This window comes from Denticeps clupeoides, chromosome 19 (assembly GCF_900700375.1).
Source record: "Denticeps clupeoides chromosome 19, fDenClu1.1, whole genome shotgun sequence".
In the NCBI taxonomy this organism is placed as follows: domain Eukaryota; kingdom Metazoa; phylum Chordata; class Actinopteri; order Clupeiformes; family Denticipitidae; genus Denticeps; species Denticeps clupeoides.
In genome coordinates this window covers 15,879,104-15,904,511 of record NC_041725.1, presented here as the reverse complement: position 1 = coordinate 15,904,511, position 25,408 = coordinate 15,879,104, and the positions used below count along the sequence as shown (strand labels likewise).

General features: G+C 44.2%; 1 protein-coding gene and 1 long non-coding RNA gene across 9 annotated transcripts in view; one reads left to right on the top strand and one right to left on the bottom strand.

The window, feature by feature from the left end:
• Positions 1 to 25,408, bottom strand: part of dennd1b (DENN/MADD domain containing 1B) — a 77,540-nt gene that overhangs the window by 7,326 nt on the left and 44,806 nt on the right. For 4 of the 8 annotated variants that reach the window (XM_028961160.1, XM_028961164.1, XM_028961163.1 and 1 more), the window contains 10 exons: positions 18,421 to 18,546; positions 15,314 to 15,415; positions 12,980 to 13,070; positions 12,849 to 12,889; positions 11,828 to 11,863; positions 11,518 to 11,574; positions 10,836 to 10,922; positions 4,591 to 4,667; positions 4,037 to 4,253; positions 291 to 3,249 (listed from right to left, as the gene is read on the bottom strand). In XM_028961160.1, the coding sequence (XP_028816993.1) occupies positions 2,665 to 3,249; positions 4,037 to 4,253; positions 4,591 to 4,667; positions 10,836 to 10,922; positions 11,518 to 11,574; positions 11,828 to 11,863; positions 12,849 to 12,889; positions 12,980 to 13,070; positions 15,314 to 15,415; positions 18,421 to 18,546 (1,419 nt within the window). In that variant the 3' untranslated portion in view covers positions 291 to 2,664. Of the gene's footprint in view, positions 1 to 290; positions 3,250 to 4,036; positions 4,254 to 4,590; positions 4,668 to 5,863; positions 6,068 to 10,835; positions 10,923 to 11,517; positions 11,575 to 11,827; positions 11,864 to 12,848; positions 12,890 to 12,979; positions 13,071 to 15,313; positions 15,416 to 18,420; positions 18,547 to 25,408 lie in introns of those variants that run through there. The other 4 variants (XR_003743147.1, XM_028961161.1, XM_028961162.1 and 1 more) reach the window with 4 other exon arrangements.
• LOC114768833 (uncharacterized) lies at positions 8,173 to 18,183 on the top strand. Its single transcript, XR_003743148.1, has 3 exons — positions 8,173 to 8,371; positions 17,721 to 17,791; positions 17,877 to 18,183. It is a non-coding gene; the product is annotated as an uncharacterized LOC114768833 (long non-coding RNA).

Sequence of the window (25,408 nt, the reverse complement as noted above, 5' to 3'; positions counted from 1 at the left end):
CCCTGACACCCATTCATCTATGCACAGTCTAAAAATTCAATAGGTCATCAATATCTTATCATCAAATCGCAATAACAATTTTTTTAAGTAGTTAATATTAGTTTTTATAAAGATCTGAGCAGTGGGATGATCTTATTCATTTAAATGTATTGACATAAATGTGCAGGTTTATGTGTTCTGGTTTGCTAGAATTCAGCAAATTATTATTTTTTTTTTTATATTTATGCCAGTACATTTGTTGTACAATCGCTTCACCAGGAAAAATATCCACACAACCCACACAAGAAACGTGCATGAATGTCCTTTTATTTCCAGTTCACAGTGCATACAGTGGAACCTGTCTTAGTTTCAGATTGACCTGCGCTCATCGTGACGTCAAGACCCAGACGTCCACCGTATCTTCACTACAGCGCTACACGGGCTCAAATCAATATTTACGGAAGCAATGCACGTTGGGTAAAAGGGGAAAAAAAAGTTGTGCTTGCTTCAAAATATCCTAACATGGAGCATCTGTACACACAGACTTCACAACAGCAGATTAAAAATGGCAACAACACATGAACAACAGTTATAGTAAAGCACTCTTCTAAGAGCACACATGTAGCTCCAACGTGGAGCCCGGTGCTCCCTGTTACTGAAGCGGGGACATGCCATCCATAGTTGTATGCACCGAGGTCCCTTGTTTCATATAAAATACGTGCAATGTGACGAGACAAATTAAATTAGAACAAGAATCCGAGCAATAAAAAGAAAAAAACAGCAGGGGAAATCGGTATCTACAGCATGTACACTTGATATATTTTCTGTACATGTGTGCATCGTGTGTGTAACACGTTTATTACGTGTGGGGGGGTGTAACAGGCTTTGAAAGGCATTTTTCAAAGAGAAAATGATATTAAAAGAATGAAAAAGCATTTAACTCAAAGTGAAATATTCTGAATCATTCCATACAATTAAGACAAATACATGTATGAAAAGTCAAAACAAACACCGTGAAATGCTAGAATTGTTCTGATGTGACTCGTCGTTTAAAGTAGTGTTAAAAACCAAAAGGGAATTTAGCAACTGATAAGAGTTGTATAGTAATTTCATTGACTGGGGCGGATGGATTATTATTTTTTTTTTTTTATGCTGACTTTTACAAACGTCTCTCAGCTGAAAATGGAGCAATGAACAACCAAGCGAGACATGTCGTTCGCGCCTGCATCAGAAGAGAAGGCGCTTTTACTGCGGCGCATCAGTAGCCTTGTGCACACGGGTGTCGTACCGGCTCGACATGAAAACACTTTCAAATTGAAATTCCCTTCACGTTCGCTTAAGGCACTCAGAAAACCCTTAAAAATCAGAGCAGGAGAGCTGTTCTCAGATCAGCTTTTCTACTCAAGCTGACCTGAGATCAGCAGATTGTTACAGATGCAGACCTGGAGACAGAAAGCTTCGTACCTTTGGCTGAGCCGAGCACATGCTGGGAATGAATCGGCACTCCAGCACGTTCCAACTGGTCTACAATACAAAAATACACACTTCAAAATAGAACTCTTTCCTTTTCAATACACTGACATTAATACTTTATAGCTGACAGAAGAAGAAAATTTCATCATTAGTGAGTTCACTAATTAAACACCACTGGCCAATCAATAAAAAAAAAAAAAAAAAGAGTTGCATAGTAGAACTAAAGTGTCTGATTGATTGGAGAGCGGATCGTCTCATAAGCGACGGAGCTCAGCTCCACGTCGACGAAAGCGGAGGACTGGTGATCGGGTGAAGCAAATAAATAGCTAAATAAATAAAGCTGCAGCCGTGGTAACGAGTGTATCGGCTGGGGTGGTAAATACGGTCGTCGTCGTAAAAAAAAAGCATGAGGGGTCTTGTGATCGTTGGATCCAGAGCTGGAAATGTCGCTGTCGGTGTCACTTTTACTCTTAGTGTCCGAGTTGAAACACCGGGTTCACATGCAATTTTAACACGAAGACACCAGCCAATCAGATCGACAAGAGCCCCACCCGCTACACGGTCCTCAGGAGAGGCCGAGGATGAGCGCGCTTCCTCTGCTGCTCCGGTTCCCTCCCTGTAAACAACTGAAGGCTCTTTTTATCCGTCACAGATATCGTCCACCTGCTACAGTACAGTGCGGCGTTCTCGCATGAGACCTGAGAAATGTACAATTAGGATATTCGATTATGGCCACACCTACCAGCACGAGTGAATTAAACGTCGTTTTAAGGCATTACATAATGGTACACGACATAAAGTGAGTATTTATTTAAATAGAGTAAAATATGACGTGTTAAAACTACAGTGATTCGTTAAAGTATAACGTAACGTAGCTGGAGAGGGCCGTATATTAGAACGAAACGAGGCGGAATGCCTTACGTTGCAGCAGTAGAGCATTTGAAGTGTTTCCTTTTCTCAGATACATTCGCTGGAATAAAAACTGAGCAAAACTATTAAAAGAATAAACACTTTTCCTTTTTTTTTTTTTGGTGCTGCCTGCACAAAAAAATACTATTAAAGCAAAACACGAAATTCCAGACGGCGGCGAGCAGCACACGTAGGAGACAAGCGAGAGGAGCTCAGCGTGGAATAGTGTGTTTGTGTGTACATTACTGAAGATGGACCTGCTGGTGTGTGTGAGTGTGTGTGTGTGAGAGAGAGAGGGAGAAATCAGGTCTTGTCGGCACTGCTGTGCACGTGTGTGAGCTGCAGGCTCGTGTGTAGAACTGTGCTGAGGCGACACAGAGACTCGATCTCCTCCAGCAGACCCTTCTCTTTCTCCTCTTCGTCCTCCTCCTCTTCCTCACACTGCCAAGGGATGAGCGTGGGCCGCTGCTGGTCTTGCTGCGCACCGGTCTGGCTGTGATGGCCCTTCCTCCGCAGGGCCCCCCTGAGCGGCAGAAAGGAGGCGGGGCTGCAGCTGGGCGTGGCGCTCTGGGTGGGGAGGCTGGTGGAGCGCAAGCCCCTAGTGTCGGGCGGGGACGTGACGGGAGGGTCCTGAATGGACATGTGGGTGGGGTGGTCGGTGCGCGACCGGGGGCGGGTGGGGGTGGACATCAGCTGTGTGCAGCTGCCCTGGCGGCGGGGGGAGGGGGGCAGGTGTTTGCCGTGCAGCGCACTGTCGTCCTGGCCCAGGTGCCAACCCAGCGACTCCCCGCTGGGACACGCTGAGCCACCGTCACCGCAGACACGGCTGCTGCTGCCAGCAGTGTCCTCATGAGTCTGTTTACTCTCACTGTGCGGCGTGGAGGTCTTCTACACACACACACACACACACACACACACACACACACACACACACACATTTATAAAAAAAATGATCATCGCTGTCACAAAGACTGCAATTCCACTTTTGACCACTAGATGTCGACACACATTGGCACAGGATGTTTGGATCCCAACAAAGTCCCTCTTTACACAGACGCTTTGCTGTTAAGCCCTTGAGATTTTTTTTCTCTTCACCAAAAATATTTTCAAAAACGACTAGTTTTAATGCTTATGTCTATTTTTATATTCATATTGATTGGCGAGAGAATTTATAGCACAGAAAGACAGTAGTATATTTCTAAATACTTTTCTCTTTTTCTGTAAATGTGAGGGTTTAGATATTTATTTGATTTTTTTCAACTTGTATACATCAAACTGTCAATAAACAGTTGATGATTATATGTTATATTATAAAAGTATACAAATATTTTTAAAAATGTATTGTCATTTATTTATTTATTATTCATTTGATTTATTTTCCTTGAACTGCTACATAAAGCAGAAAAGTACAGCTGAGAATAAGAATTAAATCATTAATTTCACACAATTCCACGCATGTTTTGTAGATTCGTTTTTTTTACCTCGATACTGTATTACCAGGCATCAAATCAAACATAAAGAATATTATTTGCTTGTTAACAATCCAAACTGGCCTTTTAAATTCATAAATGACAGGCTATTTGCGAGCTTAGTCTGAAAATTGTCCTGAAATTATTCTGAAATTGCAGCCCTACTTCAGATAAAGAGAGAGGAGAACAGAAGAGCGGGCCGATACCGTGTTCTTGTAGTCCAGGTCGTCCATGGACCTGAAGAAGTCCAGGCTCTTGGCGGCAGACAGTCGGCCCTCCTCCGCGCAGCTGGTGCTGAGCGAGTCCAGGATCTCCTCAAGCAGGGTCATCTTCTCCACAGGGGCCGAGTCCCGCTCCAGGTCACATGACCCGTCACTGTCCTCGGTGTAGGAGGGCGCCTCCCCGCTGTCTTCAGATGAGATCCTGGCACGAGGAGGTTGGAATGTTGGAATGAGGCGCTCGTCTTATTTTAAAAAGTTACGTGCGTTTGCTAGTTCGCGTAGCTGGCAGCCCCTGTTCAGCCCCTCATAGCAACCACCTTTAGACATGAACATGAAATTTGTCAAATGAATGAGAGGCATGAATGAGAGAAATCCGATGTTCAATTTCATTACTTGCATTCTGCAAGACTCAATAAAGAATGCAAAAATATTGCACGGGCCACTAGGCGGCACTGTGAACGTCTGCAGGACCTCAGCTGGGCCCACATGCATTACAGATATGCAGAGGTGCTGGGATCGTCAGAAGATGTGCGGCTTACTTGCTGCCGTTGTCGGGCTCGTCGTCGTCGTCGAGGACAAAGTCAGGGCAGCCCATGAGGATCCTGCTGTCGTACTGCTGCGGAGAGAAGTAACAGGCGGTGAGGATACAGCGGCTCTCTGGCACGTTATTATGGTATGGCAAGAGGTCTGCCGTTGTCATGGCGACTCGCACGGGCTAATCCACGGTTTTATAACACACCTGTGTAACACTTTTATTTGGCAAATAAAAAAAAAAAAAAAAGTGGAGTATTATAGGGCAGGGACTCCCGCTGTTACAACACACACACACACACACACCCCTGAGGTCTGTTATTAACATGCCTTCCTACACACACGCACACACAAACGCACACTATCAAAGAGCAGTCAGTAAATGACTGCCCGTTTACCGGACCAAAGGAAAGGTGGGGGTTACCTCCCGAACTGATGTTCTAACGGTCACAAGGAACAACAAAGGTTGGTCTTTCAGTACCAGCTGTGTGCGTAAAATGTGTAATATTAACTCATCCACAATTCCGACGTTGGTGAAACATTATTGATATGGAGGAATCCAGCGTCTATCCGGGTTTATACCGAGCAACTGAAGGAAACTTCAGTGATCATCTACGCAATTTTCCTTCTTTGCTTAAAAAAAAAATCATAATTCTGCTTCCTTCTTTGGTTATATGAGCATGTTGATCCTAGAGAACCAGCCTGCGATGTAAGGAGTATCATAATATTATAATATTATGGGCAACATAGCAACATGGCATCTCTGCAAGTCCCACTTGCAAGTCCCACTACTGTGTATCTCAGGTGGAGAACTGTAAAACCATCTTTTTTTTTTTTTTTTCCCCTTCCTTCCTCATTCTTTTTGCTTCTCCCCTTTCCGTATCTTCTATCGCACAATTTATTTATTTTTTAATTCACTTTTAAAACGAAGCTGTTAAAACGAAGTGCCGGGAAGCTCAGACGGGAGTAAATAAAAAGTGTAAATGTCCTCCCCACCATCGCCCAGGTGGAGAACTCGTAGCACAGCTACTCTAACTAACATGGGGCGGACGCCGCTGAAAGGGTTAAACTCAGCTCCCCCCGTCGCTGGAATAAACGAAAACACGTGTTCGGGGGGCTGATGGGATACGCCGGCTCTGGTAGCTGGGAGCCATAATGAAAGTGATTACAGGAGAGCAGTTTTTTTTTTTTTTTTACTGGGTTCCTGTGTCGCGGCCATAAATCTGGCGACCGTCGGCCCCTTGCCGCAGCGGCTGAGTGCACCTGCGAGACGCCCGGTTCGGGGCGGAGGGCGGTGGGCAACCTCTCCGTCCCCCCACCCACCTCCGCTGCAGCTCCGTCTTGCTGTGTGATGTTATTTGGGATCGGTGGTTTGGGGGAGAATGTGGGTCACGTTGTGCAGGCTGGTTATTAAAACAAGGTGAGTCAAGGCCCCGTTTTCCCTCCGTCCGTCTCGCCGGTCCGGATTCGCCGCTCGGCTCGGCTCTGCTGTTAATAATTAGCGATGAGAAAAATCCTCAATATGGCTTTTCTTTTCTTTTCTTTTTTTTGCATCGTAATACTTCTCCTGATGCCGGATTTTCTGCCCGAGCAGGGTGAGTCTGGGAAGATGGGAAAGGGGGACAAGCTCCACATGGAAGACTCATTTTAGAAAACTGTGTGTGTTTAAAAAGTGTGTTTAATAAAATGAAACTACGTCTTGATCTTGACCAGCCCAGATGGAGGAAGAGGCTGAAGCTTTAGTTTAGTTGTGTTAAGCATCTAGTAAATCAAGTCTGAACTGGTCTGAGGTCAGTGTCTGTCCCGCCGCCGCTCACTTTCCCTGTAGACTGGTGGGCGCCGGATATGAATGCTGAAAATAAAGGTGAGCCTACGAACAATGGGCCCTGATGGCCACACTGAGAGGCTCAGATGGTAAAAAAAAAAAAAGGTGCCGTTTCTGATTAAATGAAACAGTAAATCAGTCACTTTCAGGCTACGAAAGAAAAAAAAAAACTGTTCTCCTTCCTCCCTTCCTCTTCAGCTCCAGGCCGCAGCCTGTTTAATGGCTTCCCTTAATGTTGCACAGCTCATACACAGCTTCAGAATGGCCACTGATCTCAGTGTTTGGCAGAGAATGTATTATCTGCTAGAAAATGTAAATAAGTCCAAACACACACACGCGCACACACACCCAAAAACGAAGAAGCCTAAACCTCCGCCAAGCCTGTCTAGCGAATTCGAGAGCGTCTCAAAATAAAGCCGGAGACGCGATGATCCACTGTGCCGCTGTCCAACTGGCTTCCCCTGAAAGCTGCTTTAAAAATAAAAAAATGATCATAAAACTGAAGACTCTCGCTTTAAAAAGAGAGAAGCAATTTCCGGCCTGGTAAGGCTGCAGTGTGTGGCGTTCACCACTAGATGGCACTTTCGTAACAGGGAAGAAAACCCTGTAACAAAACACACACATACACAGGCATGTACACAAGCACCTCGGGTGCACACACACACACACACACACACGCGCGCGCGCGAGCAGTGACAGCTGCGAATCTCCTCCTCATCACGGCCAGGCAGACGTATGCTGCTCCGCGCGGCGATGGAGAGCGCGGTGGCGGCGTAAACAGTCCACTCGCCAGCTCATTCCTCCCCATTTGCGTGTCAATGTTTTCTGACACCCGACAAAACTATTCCCAACACTGGCAGTTCTCCAGCTTCGCATGGTGTCACCGCAACGCGGCTGAACTGCATGCGCCAACTCACACACACACACACACACACACACACACACACACACACACACACAAAAAACACACCCCGGCCGAGTGTCAATTTGTGTGTATATTTAGAGCTCAGCTGAAAACACACACGCGCGGCGGAGTGCAACACCCAGCTGAGCGTGTGTGTTTTCTGCGCAGGCCCGGATGAAGCCCAACACACACTTGACACCTTGGCCTGTCAGGCGGGCTGTGGGTAAGAGCACGGATAATGGGAAGTGATGGGAAAAAGCCAGTGCGGCGGAATAACATGAATTTTAAGCGGCGTTACGCGCACGGCTCCACGTGACAAATCACTCTCATTATTCTCGCATTACAATTTCCGCGCGCCCTAAGTAGCCCGGCCCGGGAAAGGAGGGGGGAAAAAACCAAAAAACAAATAAACGTACGATTCGCTTCTTTTGAATTTTAAATTTTTCATATTTCACCCCCCTTTGCCACCATCCCCGTCCTCCTCACTCTCCGTTATTTAGCCGGAGCTCAAGGTTGAGGAGACGGAGTCGTCTGGAGCCGCAGCGGCCTGCTGAGAGAGAGAGAGAGTGTGTGTGTGTGTGTGAGAGAGAGAGAGAGAGAGAGAGAGAGAGAGAGAGCCATATGCAAACGAGACCTCAGGACTAGGACTACATCAGAGAGGGAAGTGTGTATGAATTATACAGAAACTTGAATGGGGTTTTTTGTTGTCGCAGTTGTGGCTGCTTTTCTTTTAGTATGCAGAGCTGGTGGAGGCAAAGCTGGCTGAGGGCAATCCATCTGCTCTTCTCATCCAGCATGTATGTGTGTGTGTGTGTGTGTGTGTGTGTGTGTGAGCGTTCTGTCCCCAGAGGCACTGTGGCACTTGAAGTAGCCGGCCAGCCTCTCGCTTCATTTAGGAGATTAGGCCAGGAGAGGTTCGGACATGCAGATCGCAACAACAAACGCGGACGTACCACGTACGGCGGGGTGTTTAGGTTCCCGGTCCGCCGTTATTGTATTTCACAGAGGACGTGTCACGAAGCCGCTCCTGGGGACGAATCTTTAACGCGCCGCAGACATCGTGAGTGTGTGCGACAGATAATGAGCACATTTTGCCATTGATCACTGGGCTGGGGCGGGCTTCGGCTTTGTGGCCAACGGTGACCGGCGAGGCTCTACCACACACACACACACACACACAGGGGAACCTGACATGTCTGCGGTGTCTCTCTGAGGTAAGGGTCCCCAGGGTCCCGTTACTGTGGGGATGAGCAGGGATGTGTGGCAACCCCTGACCAGGCGGAGGACGAGAGAGAGATTGTGTGTGTGTGTGTGTGTGTGTGTGTGTGTGTGTGTGTGTGCACGAATCTATGCATCGGTTAAGGGGGTGTCCAGGACATCCTCAGGGAGGGGAGGGAAGCCCCCTAATTGGAAGGCGTCGGCTGCTACACTTTCCCCTTTCCATTCATTTAAACCGCAGAAAAATAAGCGAGCTAATTAAAGGCTGGAGGGGGGGGGGTTGGTGGTGGCGGCAAAATATGAATTATATGAATTACAGATCCAGGATCAGGCAAACGAGTACAACTCTGACAGGTGCTACATGGTCATGCCGCACGCATAACTGATACAGGATCAGGCAGAAGATGCAAGCAAGCAAACGTATAAATAAACACCCGCACACGGGTGATCTCGGATCATATTTCATCGTAACTCCAGCATTTAATGAGGACACCTTAAACCGTGCTCTCACACACACACACACACACACACACACACACATGAATCTTTTATGGCACCAGACCCGTCTGGGGACACGGCGTTTACAGTATATATCAACCAACCGTATATCAATCCACCATCACGCACCTCATAGATCCCAGTGGCTGATATGGCCACGCGGCCCAGAGTCACTGTGGTGCAGCCCTGTCACCCAGTCTAGAACCCATTCCTGCTCCATGACGACCAATAACCATTATCAACCATTAAGGATCATTTCCCCACAGACGCATTACAATATTATCGCTATGTTTTGTGTGTGCTATGATAAAAATGAATATTTCATAGCGCACACAGGTGGAACGTTACGCAGAACAAGACGTGATCAGAAAGATCCGTTTAGTTCATCAACTCTGGGTAGTTCTCGCTGCGGTGACTTTCACGTGATATTATTTGGCATAAGCTGAATAAAATCTTGAATAGAATAGGTAATGGTTATTAAATGTGATGCATGTATAATGGATACCCACAGAATCACGCTCACGTGGGATCATGGAACAAGCGAACTGACTAAACAGCTTTTGGGCTCATGTGCCGCTCATGCTTTATAAAAATAGATCTTTTACTCTCTTCGCCCTCAGTGTAAAGCAATACCTGAGCGAAACAAGGACTGCTGCAGCGCTCCTAAACATGAATATTTGCTTGTTCCCGTACCCATGCACGTTTCACGTCTCATCGCTTCGCACACCAAACGCTGGCACACAGCCATTTCCAGGAAAACGGGAGAGTCGCTCCCTCTGTGCGCTAAACTCTTCTCACATTTGTTCTATGCCAGCTAGAACGCACATGTGTGTGAGAGTTTGCATATGCTGATCATCCACCCCCAAACACACTAACACACACACACACACACACTATTTTAATGCTTCCACAAGCAGATCCTTCAGAAAGCGACGACTCAGTTTGTCTTCTTTTCTTTTCTCCCCTTAAGCTGCATACATGGCCATCAACTAAACAAGATCTGCAAAATATACAGTTTTTTTCTTTAAATATTTAATACCAGAAGAACAGACGAGGAAAAAAGCACTAAAATCATATCTGAAGTGTGTAAAGCCACACACACACACACACACCCTGCCAGACCTGTGTTTTGGTGGATGGGCAAACAGGAACTACTCTAGGTTACTACTACCGTACTTCACCTAGTACATGCGACCAGGCTTTGGTGCGAAGGGGGGGGGCATGCAGTAGGGCACAGCTCCAGACCACAGTGTGTGTGTGTGAGAGAAAGTGAGTGACAGAATTATGTGAAGTGAAGTGAAAAGCACAGCAAGCACAGCACACGGAGACACAACGAAATGTGTCCTCTGCATTTAACCCATCACCCTTGGTGAGCAGTGGGCAGCCATGACAGGCGCCCGGGGAGCAGTGTGTGGGGACGGTGCTGTGCTCAGTCGCACCTCAGTGGCACTTTGGCGGTTCAAGCCCCTAGGACACCACTGCCCCCAAGAAAGTAACTGAGTGGAAAATTAAAAGACACATGCCCTTGAACCAGAAGACACAGGTTCAAATCCCACTGAATACCCTTGTGTCCCTGAGCAAGACACTTAACCCTTACTGATTGTAAGTAGCTCTAGATTAGGGCGTCTGATGAATGCTGTAAATATAAATGACTATGTAATGTATGCATTATAAGTGTGTAATGGCCTGTGTGTCTTGATTTTTGTAGGCCCACTGTAACCCCCACTTGTGAACTTGAGCTGGCCAAACCCTTTTTAGCTCGCTCTGCAGCTACACAAACACAGGAATTAGGCAGCGTGCATGCCCACCTTTCTTCTCTTCTGAAGCCTCCGTGGCGACAGACTCTTGGTGCTGGTGGGAGAACCTCCGCCACATGACACGTCATCCTCGTCGGGCTGCGAATAAAGATATAAACCGTCAACCAAGACCACGCCCCCTGCCCCCCAAAAAACAGGAAAATGGAATCAAAGCCACGGTCCTCTGGCCAAAAGTGTGTCATTTGGTCAGAGGACCGTGTTCCCATTAGTGCTCATCTCGCCGCTGCTTGTGCAACTTTGTCTTGTTTTAGCTAAATGAGAGCCGACACCCACCACTAATAAAGCTCCATCGCATCTGAAAGCCAAACCCTTTCAAAGCCCCCTCTGCCAAGGCCTGGTCCCTGACAGCCGGGCCCCGCAACCGCACTATCAAAGCCGTCAGGCTTCATGAAAACATACATCTCATTACTGCGACTTTGAAGAGAGAACCAGTAGCTTGTTGGTGAAATATGCAGACAATAAAAGGGAAAGAGAGAGCACATCGAGGTGGGACGTGGTCGAGGGGGGGGGGCACCGGCTATGGCACCGCAGGCCATAGCCGGAGGCGGCAGCGTTAAAAATGGATATTCTCCCACAAAGCCCTACGCCACTTTCACAATTAATTAAAAGCGTGTGCATCTCAGTTTAGGCTTATGTCACAACCTGTGTGTGTGTGTGTGTGTGTGTGTCTTACCTTTTGTTTCAGTCGGCTCTTCATTCCCCTGAAGCCTTGTTTTACGTGACTTTTGGTCTTCAAATAGAAATAAGGGTTAAAAATCCACACAAGGGACGTGAACATTGGTCCACAAACTCTTAAAAAATTCATAACACGAGGGAATCTGGCAACTACAAGACAACCACATCATACATATACCACCACCAGCTTAACTTAATAGTGCTAATAAGATATAATGTTTTACATAAACATTACATTAAGTATTCTACAGTACATCTGAAGTTACTATATCTATAATATCAGCAACAGGGAGAACTGAGTGGCTCACCTTGGTCACGGCCGTGTTGAAGAGAGCGCCCCCTTTCTGTGATGGATGAAACGTTAAATAAAATAAGCATCGCAGTGAGAGAAGCCCACCAATGTTGCAACTCAACAGGTCTCTGCAACTTACTCTTGTTCTCATTTTACTCATGAAATTAAAAAATGATTGAGTTTGATGTGGAATTTTTTTGCTAAGTGAGCAAAAAAAAAAATCCCAGATATGCACAGGTTTATAAAGATAAAGAGTTGGAGAAAAAAAGACCTCAACAAATTATCAGTTCATATAACTGAATATTACATAATTAAAACCGCACCATCACCATAACTGAGGTTTTTAAAAAAACCAACAACAAAAAAAGAGGCGGGACAGGAGGTGACGCCCTCTGTTATGGATCGGTGTCAGTCAGAAGATGTGAACTTTACGAAGCCTTTTGAAAGCACACTCCCGAGAACCAATTCCCTTTCGAGCTGACGGCAGAGCGCCGTCTCCATCTTTTGCCCGCTTTCCCCCCGTTGCTTTTTTTCTTTGTTAAATCTATCGAGCCGCAGTTGTGTTTCCTGCCAGATCTGCGTGTCATCTGAGATGAATGCCTGTCACATCAAATCTCTGCCATCCCCACATCTCAACTGTCCCAAGCTTTTGCTTTTATGCCTGTGCGGCAGACTCATCTGCTGCACAACAGCTGCAAGATGATTCAGGCTGCAGATACGCTCCGTGTGCTTTTACATTACGATGCTGTTTTTAAAAGTGTGCCTTGTACAACTTTTCTTCATTTAAATATGCAAATGAGGCATGCTACTGAAATAAACATGATAGAAAAAAAAAGAAGTTGCTCTTTGCCATGAAGAGTATTATTTGTTTTACAGGTTTGCTGGGGGCCGTCCTCTGTGGTGGGCCCTAAGACACTCCTCATGTTTATCACTACATTAAAACACCAAAAAAACACCAAAAAAGCAAAATTCAGGAAAGACATAAAATGATGCAGCTTGAGCAACAAGGTGCCAGTCAATGAAACATCATGCCCTACCTTTACTGTGGTCATCCACTGCTGGTAAGACCTGGTGTTACCTGGAAAACAGGAAGTTGTTATGTGTGCATGTTATTAGGGGAAGTAAGTGTGTGTGTGTGTGTGTGTGTGTGTGAGTAAGCAACACTCACTTCCACAGAACCCCCCTTCTGTGATCTCCTCCTCGAACACGTCAGTGAAACCCCGGCCTGTGTTTAATTTGGCTAGTCTGCCTTCAATGAACTGCAACCATAAATTTCAAAGATTATTACGAGGAGGGAACAGTTCTTTAGACAGCGGTTTCTGGTTCTAGACAGACAGGGAAATTCAGTTCAGGGGTTGGGACACATTTCTGACCCCCAGCACGAAGACAGTATTAAACGTAAGGATACGGGGGCCCTTTCTGAATTTGTCTGTCTTAAAGTAGCCATTGATAAACACATGTTATTAATTGTTAATTAATTATCATCATTTTATGGTTCATTAATTTTTTTTCCTTGTACACACTAATTTATTCCCAATATGAATATTATTTTTTATTGACCGTAATCCACTGTTAGTACTGCAAAAACACAGCTACTATACTACATTAAGGATATTAGGAACAGTAAGTAGTTTAAACACCCAGCTGCTGTGAATATTTACAAAAACGCCCCCAAAGTGGCAGAGAGTGTTCCACAGTTTGAGAACCATGGTCCTAGAGATTGTAATGCAGAGTAGGATGGTTCTACTGTGTTCTACCCTCAACAGTGCACTTAGTCCAAAATGTAATATATACATGTCTCTATCAATCTCTCTCTCACACGTACACAATTTTTCTTGTTATTTATTTGTCCAATAATAATGTTAATTTTATACATAAAAAAAGAGAGTAGGATTATGAATGACATGGTGACGATGGGGATATCAGCCATCAAACTGTTTCATGTTTTGTATATTGTAAAGATAAACAGACAATTAAAGGCCAGACAGTGAAAAGGACAATATTACAGGCATGCCTCAGTAATCCTTCACAAAAGGTTACTAACAAATAGGTTGTGCATCAAATGACCAGTGTAAAAACGCAATCTATCTCACTTCAGAGCTATTGATAGAAACTGTTCTTAATTAATGAGCAGTTTTGTTGCCTCTTGGAGAACACAGTGTGACCTGTAAGACGGTGTGAGGTGGCAGTCAGAACTCTGGCTCTGGGGTTACTGCGGAATCCTCTCTAGAGGCTTTGGAGCGCAGGTCTGCGGCACAGTAACTTCGTTACCGAGTTCCTAATGAAGGATGAGACCTGAGGGTCGAGCCGCGGCTGGCCAAGCCCAATTAACGCGCCTCATCAGGCCATATTAGCACCTCAGCAAAGCCTCTTCTCATCCATGGCCTTCCATATCAGATTACGCACTCATTGTGTCCCGTTAATTGGATACGAGATGGAGGTAGAGGTAAGGAAAGCAGCGCATGCACGTTAAACTTTTCTCACCTAATTACCTTGATTTCTGCTCATCGTATTTCTGACATAATACCACCTCTTTTATTGGGAGGGAAAGCTTTATTTTAAAAGGATTCTCACTAGTGCCGAATTAATCCCATTGGTTGATCTGGGTGGTTGGAAGGCCTGAGAAAAAATGCTGCTCAGTAGATAAAACTGCAACCAAATGCGTCTATGATAGTAAAGCATGCTGAAAAGTAACGACGTGAGAAACATAGTGGTCCATCTCTCAGAGCCACACCACAGCTCAGGATCATAAACACTTAGCAGTGGACAGATTTCGGCAAAAAGGGCTTCCTTACACTCCCATTTGCATTCTTAGCTATTTTTAAGATCTGTGTGTACTAGAAAAAACTGGTCAGTGGGGAAGCATGGGGGTGATAGAAAGCAGGTGGTTGTTGACAAGGCTAGCCCTCCCCTCCCCTGCATTCTCGCGGCCCGGTGCTGGTTCTGCCGCAGAACGGCTGTGGTTCATGGCCAGAGCAGAGAGAGAGAGAGAGAGAGAGAGAGAGAGGGGCAGGGATGGTTCTAGCCTTCCTGGGGGCAGTCGGCAGCAGGAGATAAACACAACCCACAGCTACCACACAGCCAGACGTGGGCCTTTGATCTGCCAGCCACAATCTCCACAATGGAAGGTTTCAGGGGAAGACAAAAAAATGTTGAGACGCGCAAGACCTGTGACAAAAAGGCTTGAATACAGTTGGTCTTCTGCTTGTTTCAGGAGGATTTTATCACATCAGTGTCAGTGAGAACAATAACTGTCTATGGAAGCAAGTGAGATTTTAAAATATGAGGATGTACACTAGACCCTTTCTTACTATTTTATATGAATTAAATGTATCATAACTGTAAATTAATTAGTCCTTAACTGCGAGGAAAAAATAAAAAATGAAAAATATTGAACACAACTTTACACAAACATTACCTGCAGAAGTTACCAGCGTTTTTGTGTACCATCAAATAATGGATCCAAAATGGAGGAAAAAAATGAGCAGACAGGGCAAAGTACCTGCTTAAACAGCTGAAGGTTGACTGCGTTCGCCAGAAAAGCCCTCATGGTGCTGGAACGGTGGTTCACGAAGCTCTCCTCACAGAAGGTGATCGGCTCTCCCTTGCGAGGGATGAATAAAAACATAAAAAAAAAAAGAGAGAAATTAATGTAAAAAATAAGAAGGCTGTAAGGGAGGTAGTAGCCACTCACAAATCCTTGGCGCAACACACCTAACAAATCCTACTGACAGCGGTATCTTTTTTATTCTGTAATGGTACGTGTTCAAAGCAGAAAACAACACATGCATGTTGCTAGATTATATTAAATAAGCAATATGGAAACTCACCATTTGTTTTGATATCTACTGAATGTATTTTTGTCTTTCCATGTGAGTGTGAGTTTAATAACCTTGGCACGATCGTTCAGGAAGTGGGTGTAATGACCTACAGAACTGTAACTGCCACTTCTCAGAGTATCAGCTCATTATCATTTAACCAACCATGTATGTATCATTTACAGCCCAACAAGAGCTGGGAGCCTCACTCTGTGTGTGTGTGTGTGTGTGTGTACACGTTATATTATGAGATGAAGTTAATCAGCAGAACAGAAACACCAGCAAAATGCAGAAATTCTATCGCTGGCGTACATGTCTGCTTGTTGCCACACAAAGTTGTTTTAATCCCCCCGCTGTGTTTTGGACCTGCGTTGCAAGGTCATTAGCATCAAAAAAACATCTGAAAGTATAAAAAGGGTAAGCTGAAATATTAAAAGACATGATTAATTAATATCTTAACAATGCCTCCACAGTTAATTAGAAAAAAATGCTCAAAATGACAGTCGAACTGATGTCTTTGAAAGGGATGTTTTCATCTACTCAAAACTATTTCTATGCACCTCTTTGTCCTTAGAAAACAGAATATTTCTCTAGGGACTCGAGAACCAATTCCTGAATGGAACAATGTCTACACAGATAATGCATAAACCAGAATCTCATGCATTTGAGGTTACAAATGCACATTTCATATCTGGGCTTTTCATATTGATGTTGATATTAAACCTGCATTCTGTTGATTAAGTTTTCAAAATAATAATGTATGTTGCTGGAATGAAATGCATTAAATTGCATCCATATTTCTAGGATATTTGTAATTGCAAACTGCAGTCAAAACTGTCCAGACATGCAGGTTACAGACAGCACTGGGCTGTCTGTTTAATAAACACTCACAGGATTCATTAACGCATATCCGATACCAGGTCAAGCTCAGAAACCGTTTCTGCCACTATGACCTGATATAATTTCTCAAGTGCATTAGTGCCAACAACGTTCACTCTCTCACTTTACATCGCCGCTTATTCATAATCGGGGTCGCGGCTGCCGGAGCCCGTCCTGTGACGCTGGGTGCAGGGCGGGGCGCCAGCCCACAGCAGGGTGCACACACACACATCATTCACTCACAGCTTTCGAGTTAATTTAGACTCAGCATGGCAACTACTCTGCATGGCTTTTGAATGACAAGCTTAAAATGGAAAACCCATAAAAAACACAGGGAGAGCATGCAAACTAAAGCAAACTAATCTGCCTGTACTTCTTCAATATAACGTGCAAAGAAACATAAACAATAAGACATTGTGGAACATCACTTTTCTTTTATAAAGATATTTGTTCTTTCATATGCTGCTATGAAGGCAATGTAGTATTTTGCACATGGTCTGTACATTGCCGTGCATTCTGAGCATGTTGCAGTAGTCGCAAATCAACTCCTCTATCTGTGCTGACGCGGTTGCTGTTGCACAGCTCATGACACCGCTGTCTCGCTTACGTTCTGAACTACTTAAATACCCAGAGGGAGAGGGTCTCCCCCTTTGAGTCAGGTTCTGCTCAAGGTTTCCTCCTTTCTTCCCGCCTCTTTTAGCCCCAGGCTTGCTCTTTACAGGCTCTTTTGGCTTTTGTGAAGTAGATTTGTAACCATGTCTTTGGTAAAGAGTGCTACAGTACACAAATTCGACTCAACCGAGTCAAACTGCTGCCACACAACCCTGAACTGACCTACTTGCTAAAATAACCCTTAAATTCTCCTGAATGAATCTCTAATTATAACCTATAGATACTTTTATTCTCGGTTATATACTGGTAATGAATTAATACTACAACAAACCTTAACTGCAATTTATTTATTGTGAATGACACAACAAACAAAAAAAAATCTCTCTATTAGAAACTGTTGTTACCTATTAAGCACAAAGTGGCCTGTTTGCTTGCATGCTGGGAGTAGGACAAGTCGGCCAAGCGGTGGGTTCTCTGGCCTCGAGAAAAAACACTTCAAAATTACGGCAGAGTTTCAATCTGAAACGGAGCTCTGTCTCGCGGTGAAGTTGCGCCAACTTGCTTTTTCTTTTAACATGACTGTTTTCTCCCTGTGTTAAGGACTGCTTGTGTATACAGCAAGACGAAGAGGAGGAAAAAAAAAAAAAGCATCAATTATGTATCCGCAGTCGGTGGGTCGACACAAACCAATTATTCTCAACTTCTGGAACAAAGACAGGCATATTTGACAAACAGGGGGAACACGCTTTGTTTTAGCTCATCGCCGAGGCTGGAACTGAGAAGGCATGGCTGCTGCAAGACACACTCGAGGAGTCTGGCGGGTGAGAAGAAAGCGAGCGAGCCGTGGCTGAAAAGGGATCTTCAAAAAGACTGTCCGGCCTCATCAGCTTCTGACATTTCAGCGGTTCAGACAAGCCCACCTTTCCTCTCCCAGAACAGAGCCGGCGAGAGGAGACTCCAGCCCCCCTTCGGCGCCTTGCAATCCCAAACCCCCTCAACCGACCTGACGGCTTCATATTCATCAGCCACAGGATCCATTTGTATTCGCCGACACCCGATATCACCTGACGTAGTCTCGAAATTTGCCAAATAACGCCTGAGTCAATAGCTGGTCCCTATTAACAGCTTAGCACTTCGGTGAATTCACGCCGGCCTATGTTGTTTCCATGACTACTGTTACTCAAAGGAAACCAAATGATGAAGAATGAAATCACCTATTCATTACTGGCTGTGCAGCAATTAAATAAATGCAGCGTGGCAACCAGAGCAGGTTATTGTATTATTAGAAGTGAGCGCTTACAGGCTTATATCTCAGGGCATCGCGGTAGGAGCCAAAGAGAGCTGCCTGGGAGCGCAGGAAGGCCCGGGCCACCCCGCAGCCTGTCGCCGTGGACTGCTTCTTCAGCTTGCCCTTCAGGGTGGAGACCTGCATGAGAGAGAGAGAGAGAGAGAGAGAGAGAGGGAGGAAGGAAGGAAGAAGTTAAATTAACACTTCTGAAACCGGTGGAGGGAGAGACGGAGCAATTCGGGGTGTGAAGTGTTACATTTGCAGGTCAACCAAAGGTAAAAAAAAGGGAAAAAAGATGGGGGGAGGGACTGAAAAGTAAAGAGAAGCCTTCCTCTTGTCTGCTCATACAGGAAGTGTGGTGGTGCCGGGAGCACCTGCTGCTCAGTTAATTGAAGTGGGGGGCGTGATAACGTGTGTCTGGGACGGGCGAAGGGCTGCCTTTGAAAAGCTGTAATTATTTCTCTATGAGCTGCGAAAAAAAAAAAAAGGAACGGGAGAGAGATGAACAGAAACAGAAGCAGGGCTGAGCATTTGAGCACAGCCCGATGGAGGAGGACACTTCAACCTCGCCTCTCATGACTTGCCAAAATGCAACACCTCCAGATCCAGAAACTGCAGAGAGAGTGTGAGAGAGAGAGAGAGAGACAGAGAGAGACACAAATCAAAGGTGTCCAACCGAATGATCTAGGCTAGCGGGACCCCGATTAAGCATGCTGGAATACTCGCACCATCTACCGCATCTGGAATCTGCATGCACTCCGTTCACATCTGTGCTTTGGACTGACACACACACACACACACACACACACACACACACACAGGTACAGTCACAACCTCTGTTATTTTGAGTAAATATTATCTATTATTTCACTGGTCCATTTTGCAGTTGTATTTGCACATTTTTACACACATCCATTATTCATTTCACTAGTTTATCTCCATCTGTCTCATTGTTGTCTACATGTTTTTTTGTTAAATGTTACTCTTGCACTGTCTGTGTCCCCTGTTTGCACTTTGTGTACCCCGGTTTGTCCGTGTCGCACACGTCCACCTCCAGTATATGACTTTGTTTAAATGTTACACGAAGCAACAGATTCCAGAGAAATGTTGTTTCATTTCACTACCAACCGACTAACATTTGTGTAGCTGAAATGACACTAAAGTTCAACTTGAACTTGAACAGTAATCAGCCCGCCCCTGTTTACCCTCAGACTACCGGGCCTGCTGCCTGAAAGGAATATCAAGGATGATGGGGGTCCTTATCTATAATGCAGGGGGGAGCGGTGACATTGTTCGAAGGCAGCCATTAGGAAATATAATAAATAAATAGTCCAGAAGAAAGGGGGTGCACAGAAACTTTTTCTTCTGTCCCCGCAGTGATGTAGAAGTAAAGGAAGAGGGCATTCGCTATACTGTGCCAGTCATCATTTTGCCTCTTTCCCCGTCTTTCTTTCTTTTTTTCTTGTTCTTGTGTCCCGTCCGGGTCCTCTGGGTATTTTCAGATCCTTTGCTGTGCCCCCATGCTGACACTGCAAATGATCACAAGCATCAAGCCCAAAAAAGAAGACGGGGGAGGGAGAGAAATCGGGAAAAAAAAAAAAAAGTTTTGCTGAGCTAAATTACCAAGTGCCATCTACATATCTGTGCTGCGCTAAACGCTTTTATGTTTTATGTAAAGTCAACACTCCATTAATATTTCATGTGGATGTGTGCATTTTCTGATTTCTCCCCAACAATTCGTTTAACTGTCGTCCTTTTTTCCCTCCCCTCTTCTTAACAATCAAAGCAAAACAAACTGTCAGTCTGGTGAGGGGCCAGACCCAGAAGACAAATAAAGAACGCGTGTAAAACAGAGGTCTGACTGTTTACATCTGAAAGGTGTGGCTTCGGAAAAAACGACTCTAATGAGACACAAAGGACGGGATGTTATTTCCGAGACTACAAATCTAACGTGGCTCACGAAAAAGGCGCAAATCAGATTGCATTCAAAAGAAAAACCGCCTTTGTTCCCCCCACACAGCTGATAAACATCAGCCGGATAAGAGGCGGGGTCTGTATCGCATGCGCAGCACGTGGGGAAATCTGCGAATCGTCCTCAAATGAATAATTGGCGGTTTATTTGGTTATTTGTGGTAGTGCCACATGCAACTCATTGATTCGCCGCGCTAATTTAGGACGGTGCGGCTTTGGTAACGAGCTATGAGCCGCGGCATCAGAGTGGAAAACTTAGCTCTACAGGTGACAAACTCTGTTTGGCAGTGACATTTTTTAGTGTAAAGTCATCGAGCCTGTGATCTGATCAAAGACATTGCACCCCCTCCATTGGGTCCAATTAGAACTATAGCATTGTAGCAAGAAGACGAAAAAAAGGGGGGAAAAAATCCCGTGTTGAGTTATGATCATCATAATCTATGCAGAGGAAAAGGCCCTTTTGCAGTATAGGTCTTTTCCCCATAGCTGTGATCTTTTCAATTTACATCAAGGGAGGACGTCTGGGGATAAAAGTGTGCCATCCGACTCGGCCGGCCCACGGAGGCCGCGTGCCGAGCCTCATTAAAGTCCACTCTGCAGCCTCCCCAACAAGGCTTGAAGTGCGTCGAGTAAAGAGCAGGGGTCGGAGGTCAGACAGAAAACATATCTCCATTTAACTCGGCGGCTGTGGAGGATAATTAGCAGGTGCTCCGCGTAAGGGGCGTGATATTTGGGGGCCCGGTGCCACGCGGGGCGCTGCTGCTGTTGCGTTATTATCGACGCTTGGGCCCGTCGAGTCTTTTCCATCCATGCAGCGAGAGTATGCATGTGTGACTGAAGATTTGTCATTATTATATTTAACAAGGTTTAATAAAAATGCTTGTAAATGCACCACATTTTAGTATCAGTATGTCTGCACGGTCAGGACAGGCATCTATTAAAACAGAAAAATAGCTGATGGTTATATTTGTTGACATAACTGCAACACGCTCTCTGAGTTTATGAATCCTACGGAGTGGCAGGAAAGCGGGTGAACGGCGAATGATCGGACCTCAACGGCTAGACGGCGCAGGTAATAAAGCGGGCTGAGAGCAAAACTGGCACCGTTGAGGCCGGACTGTCGTAAAAGCCGATCCTTCATTAGGTGAGAAGTAAGCCTCGCCGCCTGCGAGTACGAAGAACTTCATTAGGGTCGGGAATGTAATGAAAACCCATTAACACGCGCTAAAATTACTTTTGTGTTCTGTTCCCCCCCCTCCTCAATAAAACAGCCCAAAAATAACAATCTGAGGACGAGTGTTACTGGGAAACACTCTTGACTGTACAAATCAAACCCCAAATATGAGAACTGGTGCACTGAGTTTTGCCATAACATGACCTTCACTGAGAGAGAGTGTGTGCGTGTTTGAAAAGCTTTTTAGGGAAAAAAAAAATGTTTTGTTTAAGGATTCTGTCCAGGGATGAAATGCCGCTGGGATGCAATTAAAGAAACTACAAAAAAAAAGAAAAAAGAAATAGTTATGAAAATCTTTTGATGTGCTGCTCTCAAAACACATATATTGTATGCGTGCACACAGAGAGAAAACACACACACACACAGTTATTTACAAAGACGCTCTTTCAGAAATGATAAAGAAGTACGTGATAAACAAGTATCAAACATTTATTCTAGACATTTTAGAATGCGTTTGGATGTGTGCAGAGAAAATTCCCAGGAATTTTGTGTGTTATTTTAACCTTGTTCTGAGCATAAAACATCACTACAGAATCACTACAACCTGGCCAACTGCACTGTGGGAACTGAGACTGAAGAATGAATGGGCAAAAGTGCTGTTAAATAAAAACAAATATATGGAATGAACTATTACTTGTGATTCCAAAATGATCATTTTTATTGTCACGAATTGTATTTTTTTTGCCAATCCCAATCCATTTTATTTATTTATCAAAATCCATTTTATTTATTTATCAAAAAAGTTTTCAAAAAACATAATAAACGATCATATTACTGATTTAAAAAAAATGACTCCAAGGTTCTTGTTTTAGAGGTCTGGTCTGAGAAGAGCGATCTTTGAAAGGGCACATGTGACAGAGTTAACCACAGGACGCGCCGTGGAGAAAAAAGAAAAACAGGATCAAAAACGGCTAGAACTTCCTATTCCTGATTCCTGAAAGCAAGTGTTTGCCATGTTTTGGTGGTGATGTCTCACCATCTTTGAGCGCGCGTATGTGTGTCACAAGTCGCGCGGAACTACCAATTAAAACGCCGCACGTTTGATTCCGTGCACCAGGTGATCTCGGAGGACACAGGCAAATTGTGCCGCTCCTCTGATTTCATTTGTTCACCTGCATTTGGTGTCTTAATATACAAGAAGTGGGTGTGCATACTTAAATTCCGGCTGCTGATTGAGAAGGAGAAAAAAAAAAATAAAGTAAGAGATCAAAGCCAGCAAGGGTACAAATATACACCGTGTCTACACAGTACCAGACTGGGGGGAGACAGACAGAGGGAGAGACAGACAGACGGAGACAGAGAAGAAAAGGTGGGATGAAATACAAAGAGAAAAAAGTAAACAGAGGAACCACAAATGCAACAAACCTTTATCTTTTTCTCTGCTTTAACTACTGATAATAAGGACAAAAGAAACAATGTATTTAAAAAAAAATATATATGAACAAAAAAAGATGAAACGCAAAATCTCATTCCACCTTAAATTCATTGTTATCGTCAGTAACGGATTCTAGAGTTTCTATTTTTAGTGAGTTTTAATGACAGAAGAAAAACCCAGCTCCTCCACCAAAAGACAATTATAATTCAATTCAGGAAAAAATGTTGGAAAGCTGTATGATGTTTCCAATCTTATTTGGTGAGGTGAAAAAAAGCATACAAAAATAAAATCCCCACTGATATTCATCTGTTTCTCCAGGAAACCCTGCTTTGTTTAGTGCCACACGAGCAGTAATTAATTTTTGTCACAAAAACTTTTTTCTAAACAAGCAAGTCAAATATAAAGTAACTAAAGTAGCTTACATTTGATGTCTCAATAATACAAACCTTATTTCTATGTCTCATATAAAAATGCCAACTCAAAAAAAGTCAATTTAACAGGAATAAAAGTGTCAAACCTGTTTATTTTCACAAGAAATTGGACCCAATTAATTAGTATATTAGTTAGTTAGTATTACTTTATATTTGACTTAAAATAATGTTCAGGCATTATACATTTATTCATATTTTTATTTAATTCTCTTGACTCAAAATATTATCTGAAAGAAAAAAGGAGAGAAAAGAAAAACGTCATCTACAATATTGTGCATGCAAGAGAATGTCAATTTGGCTGTTCAATAATATTTAATAAGTGTATTTAAATTCCTCTAATTAAATTTTTTTTTTAATGCTTAATACTACTAGCTTTAACAAAAAAAGACCTGCTAGACAATAAATGCCCGTGGTTCACCAAAAACAAAGTTTCAAGCCACAGTCATAAGCAGTGTTCCAAATAAAAAGAAATGTCAAAAAAGGGGAAAAATCCAGAAAGGATCACATCCTTCCTGAGGTTATTTTAATCATTCTCCTGATCTGTAAATCTTGGTCAGGAACCGCTACTGGCATGGTAGCGTTTCTAATAGTCAATAAATCTAAAATATTAAGTGCGAAATTGAAAGAAGAGGCCATTAAGCATCGGTCAGGGGAGGGACCCAGCCTAGGGCCTTACCCAGAAAGAAAGGCGGCGGTAATGCAGGACAACTGTCACCCCTGACCCCAGCTAGAAGCCGGGCCAGTGGTCAGAGCATCCAAATAACAGACTCCACATGTAAGAGAAGAAGTAGGGGCGGTGGTGCCACGGTCATAATTAGATCAATCTTGAAAGGTTTGGTTTTAATATATGAACACCGAAAAAAAAAGAAACAGAAATGCTTGGGGCTCTTTTTTTCATTCTTTATAGATGCGCAGAGGAGCGAACAGAGCCCTCTATACTATTTTTACACAAGTAGTGTTAATTATTCAATTTAGAAATACATTCTTGCTACAGGTAATTTACATGTGTCACTATTTTCCACAGCTGGATAAAAGTATTTCATAATAACGCTAATGGCTCACAAGCTCATTCTATATGATTTGTATTTTTATGTTCTGAAAACAAGAGGAAGCAGTTTCCTGATGTTCTGAATTCTCATAGTGTCGCACCAATAAATATATTATCACAGGTGACATTTCAATTTCAGATTAACTAATTTAACATGATATGCAGAGTGCGTCCTATCATTAGTCAGTGAAAAATGGCGAGCAGGGATCAAAGCCATCGTCGCACTGCCACTTAATTTATCATCGCGCTGCCGAGACAAAAGCCCCCCCCCCCAGCCTCTGTCAGCCTCCCTTTTATGTGTGACATGCTCGCTTTGCAGTCTAATTTACAAACGGAAATGGGCGAGTGCCGATGCAGTCACACACCGGTCTGCGGGCTGCTCGCTGTGGACAGAGAGCAGCAGGGGCTCCAATGACACCTACTGAACACATAAAACACACACACACACACACACAAACACACATACACACACACCCCTTTCACAACAACAGTCCCTGCAGAGGAAAAATAAATAAATGAATAAGTAAATAAGTAAATGGGAAGGGGGACAAATTCCTTAGTTCTGAAGAGAGGGAGATGACAGACATGGCGGTGACCCTGATGGTGGCGGCATTTCCTGTTACGCTGACCGGTGTCACCCGCACATTAATTAAAGAGAGAAGGCTCTGGCAGGTGGCGGGGGAAGCTACAGCTGATAATTGGCCCCCTTCTCTCCAGCTCGCCTTCAGAAAAACCCCACGCCCTCCCTCTCCTCCTCACACTCGCAGGCGCGCCACTGGGCCGAGCAAAACGTGGGCTTTGCGAGATTGAGGGGATGTCATCATCACAAAAAAAAAAAAAAAACAACAACAACAACAACAAGATAACGACAGAGAAAGGAGTTAGTGCAGAACTGATGATGTTGGAAAAATTATATGCAACATGCATCTTTTATATTCAAC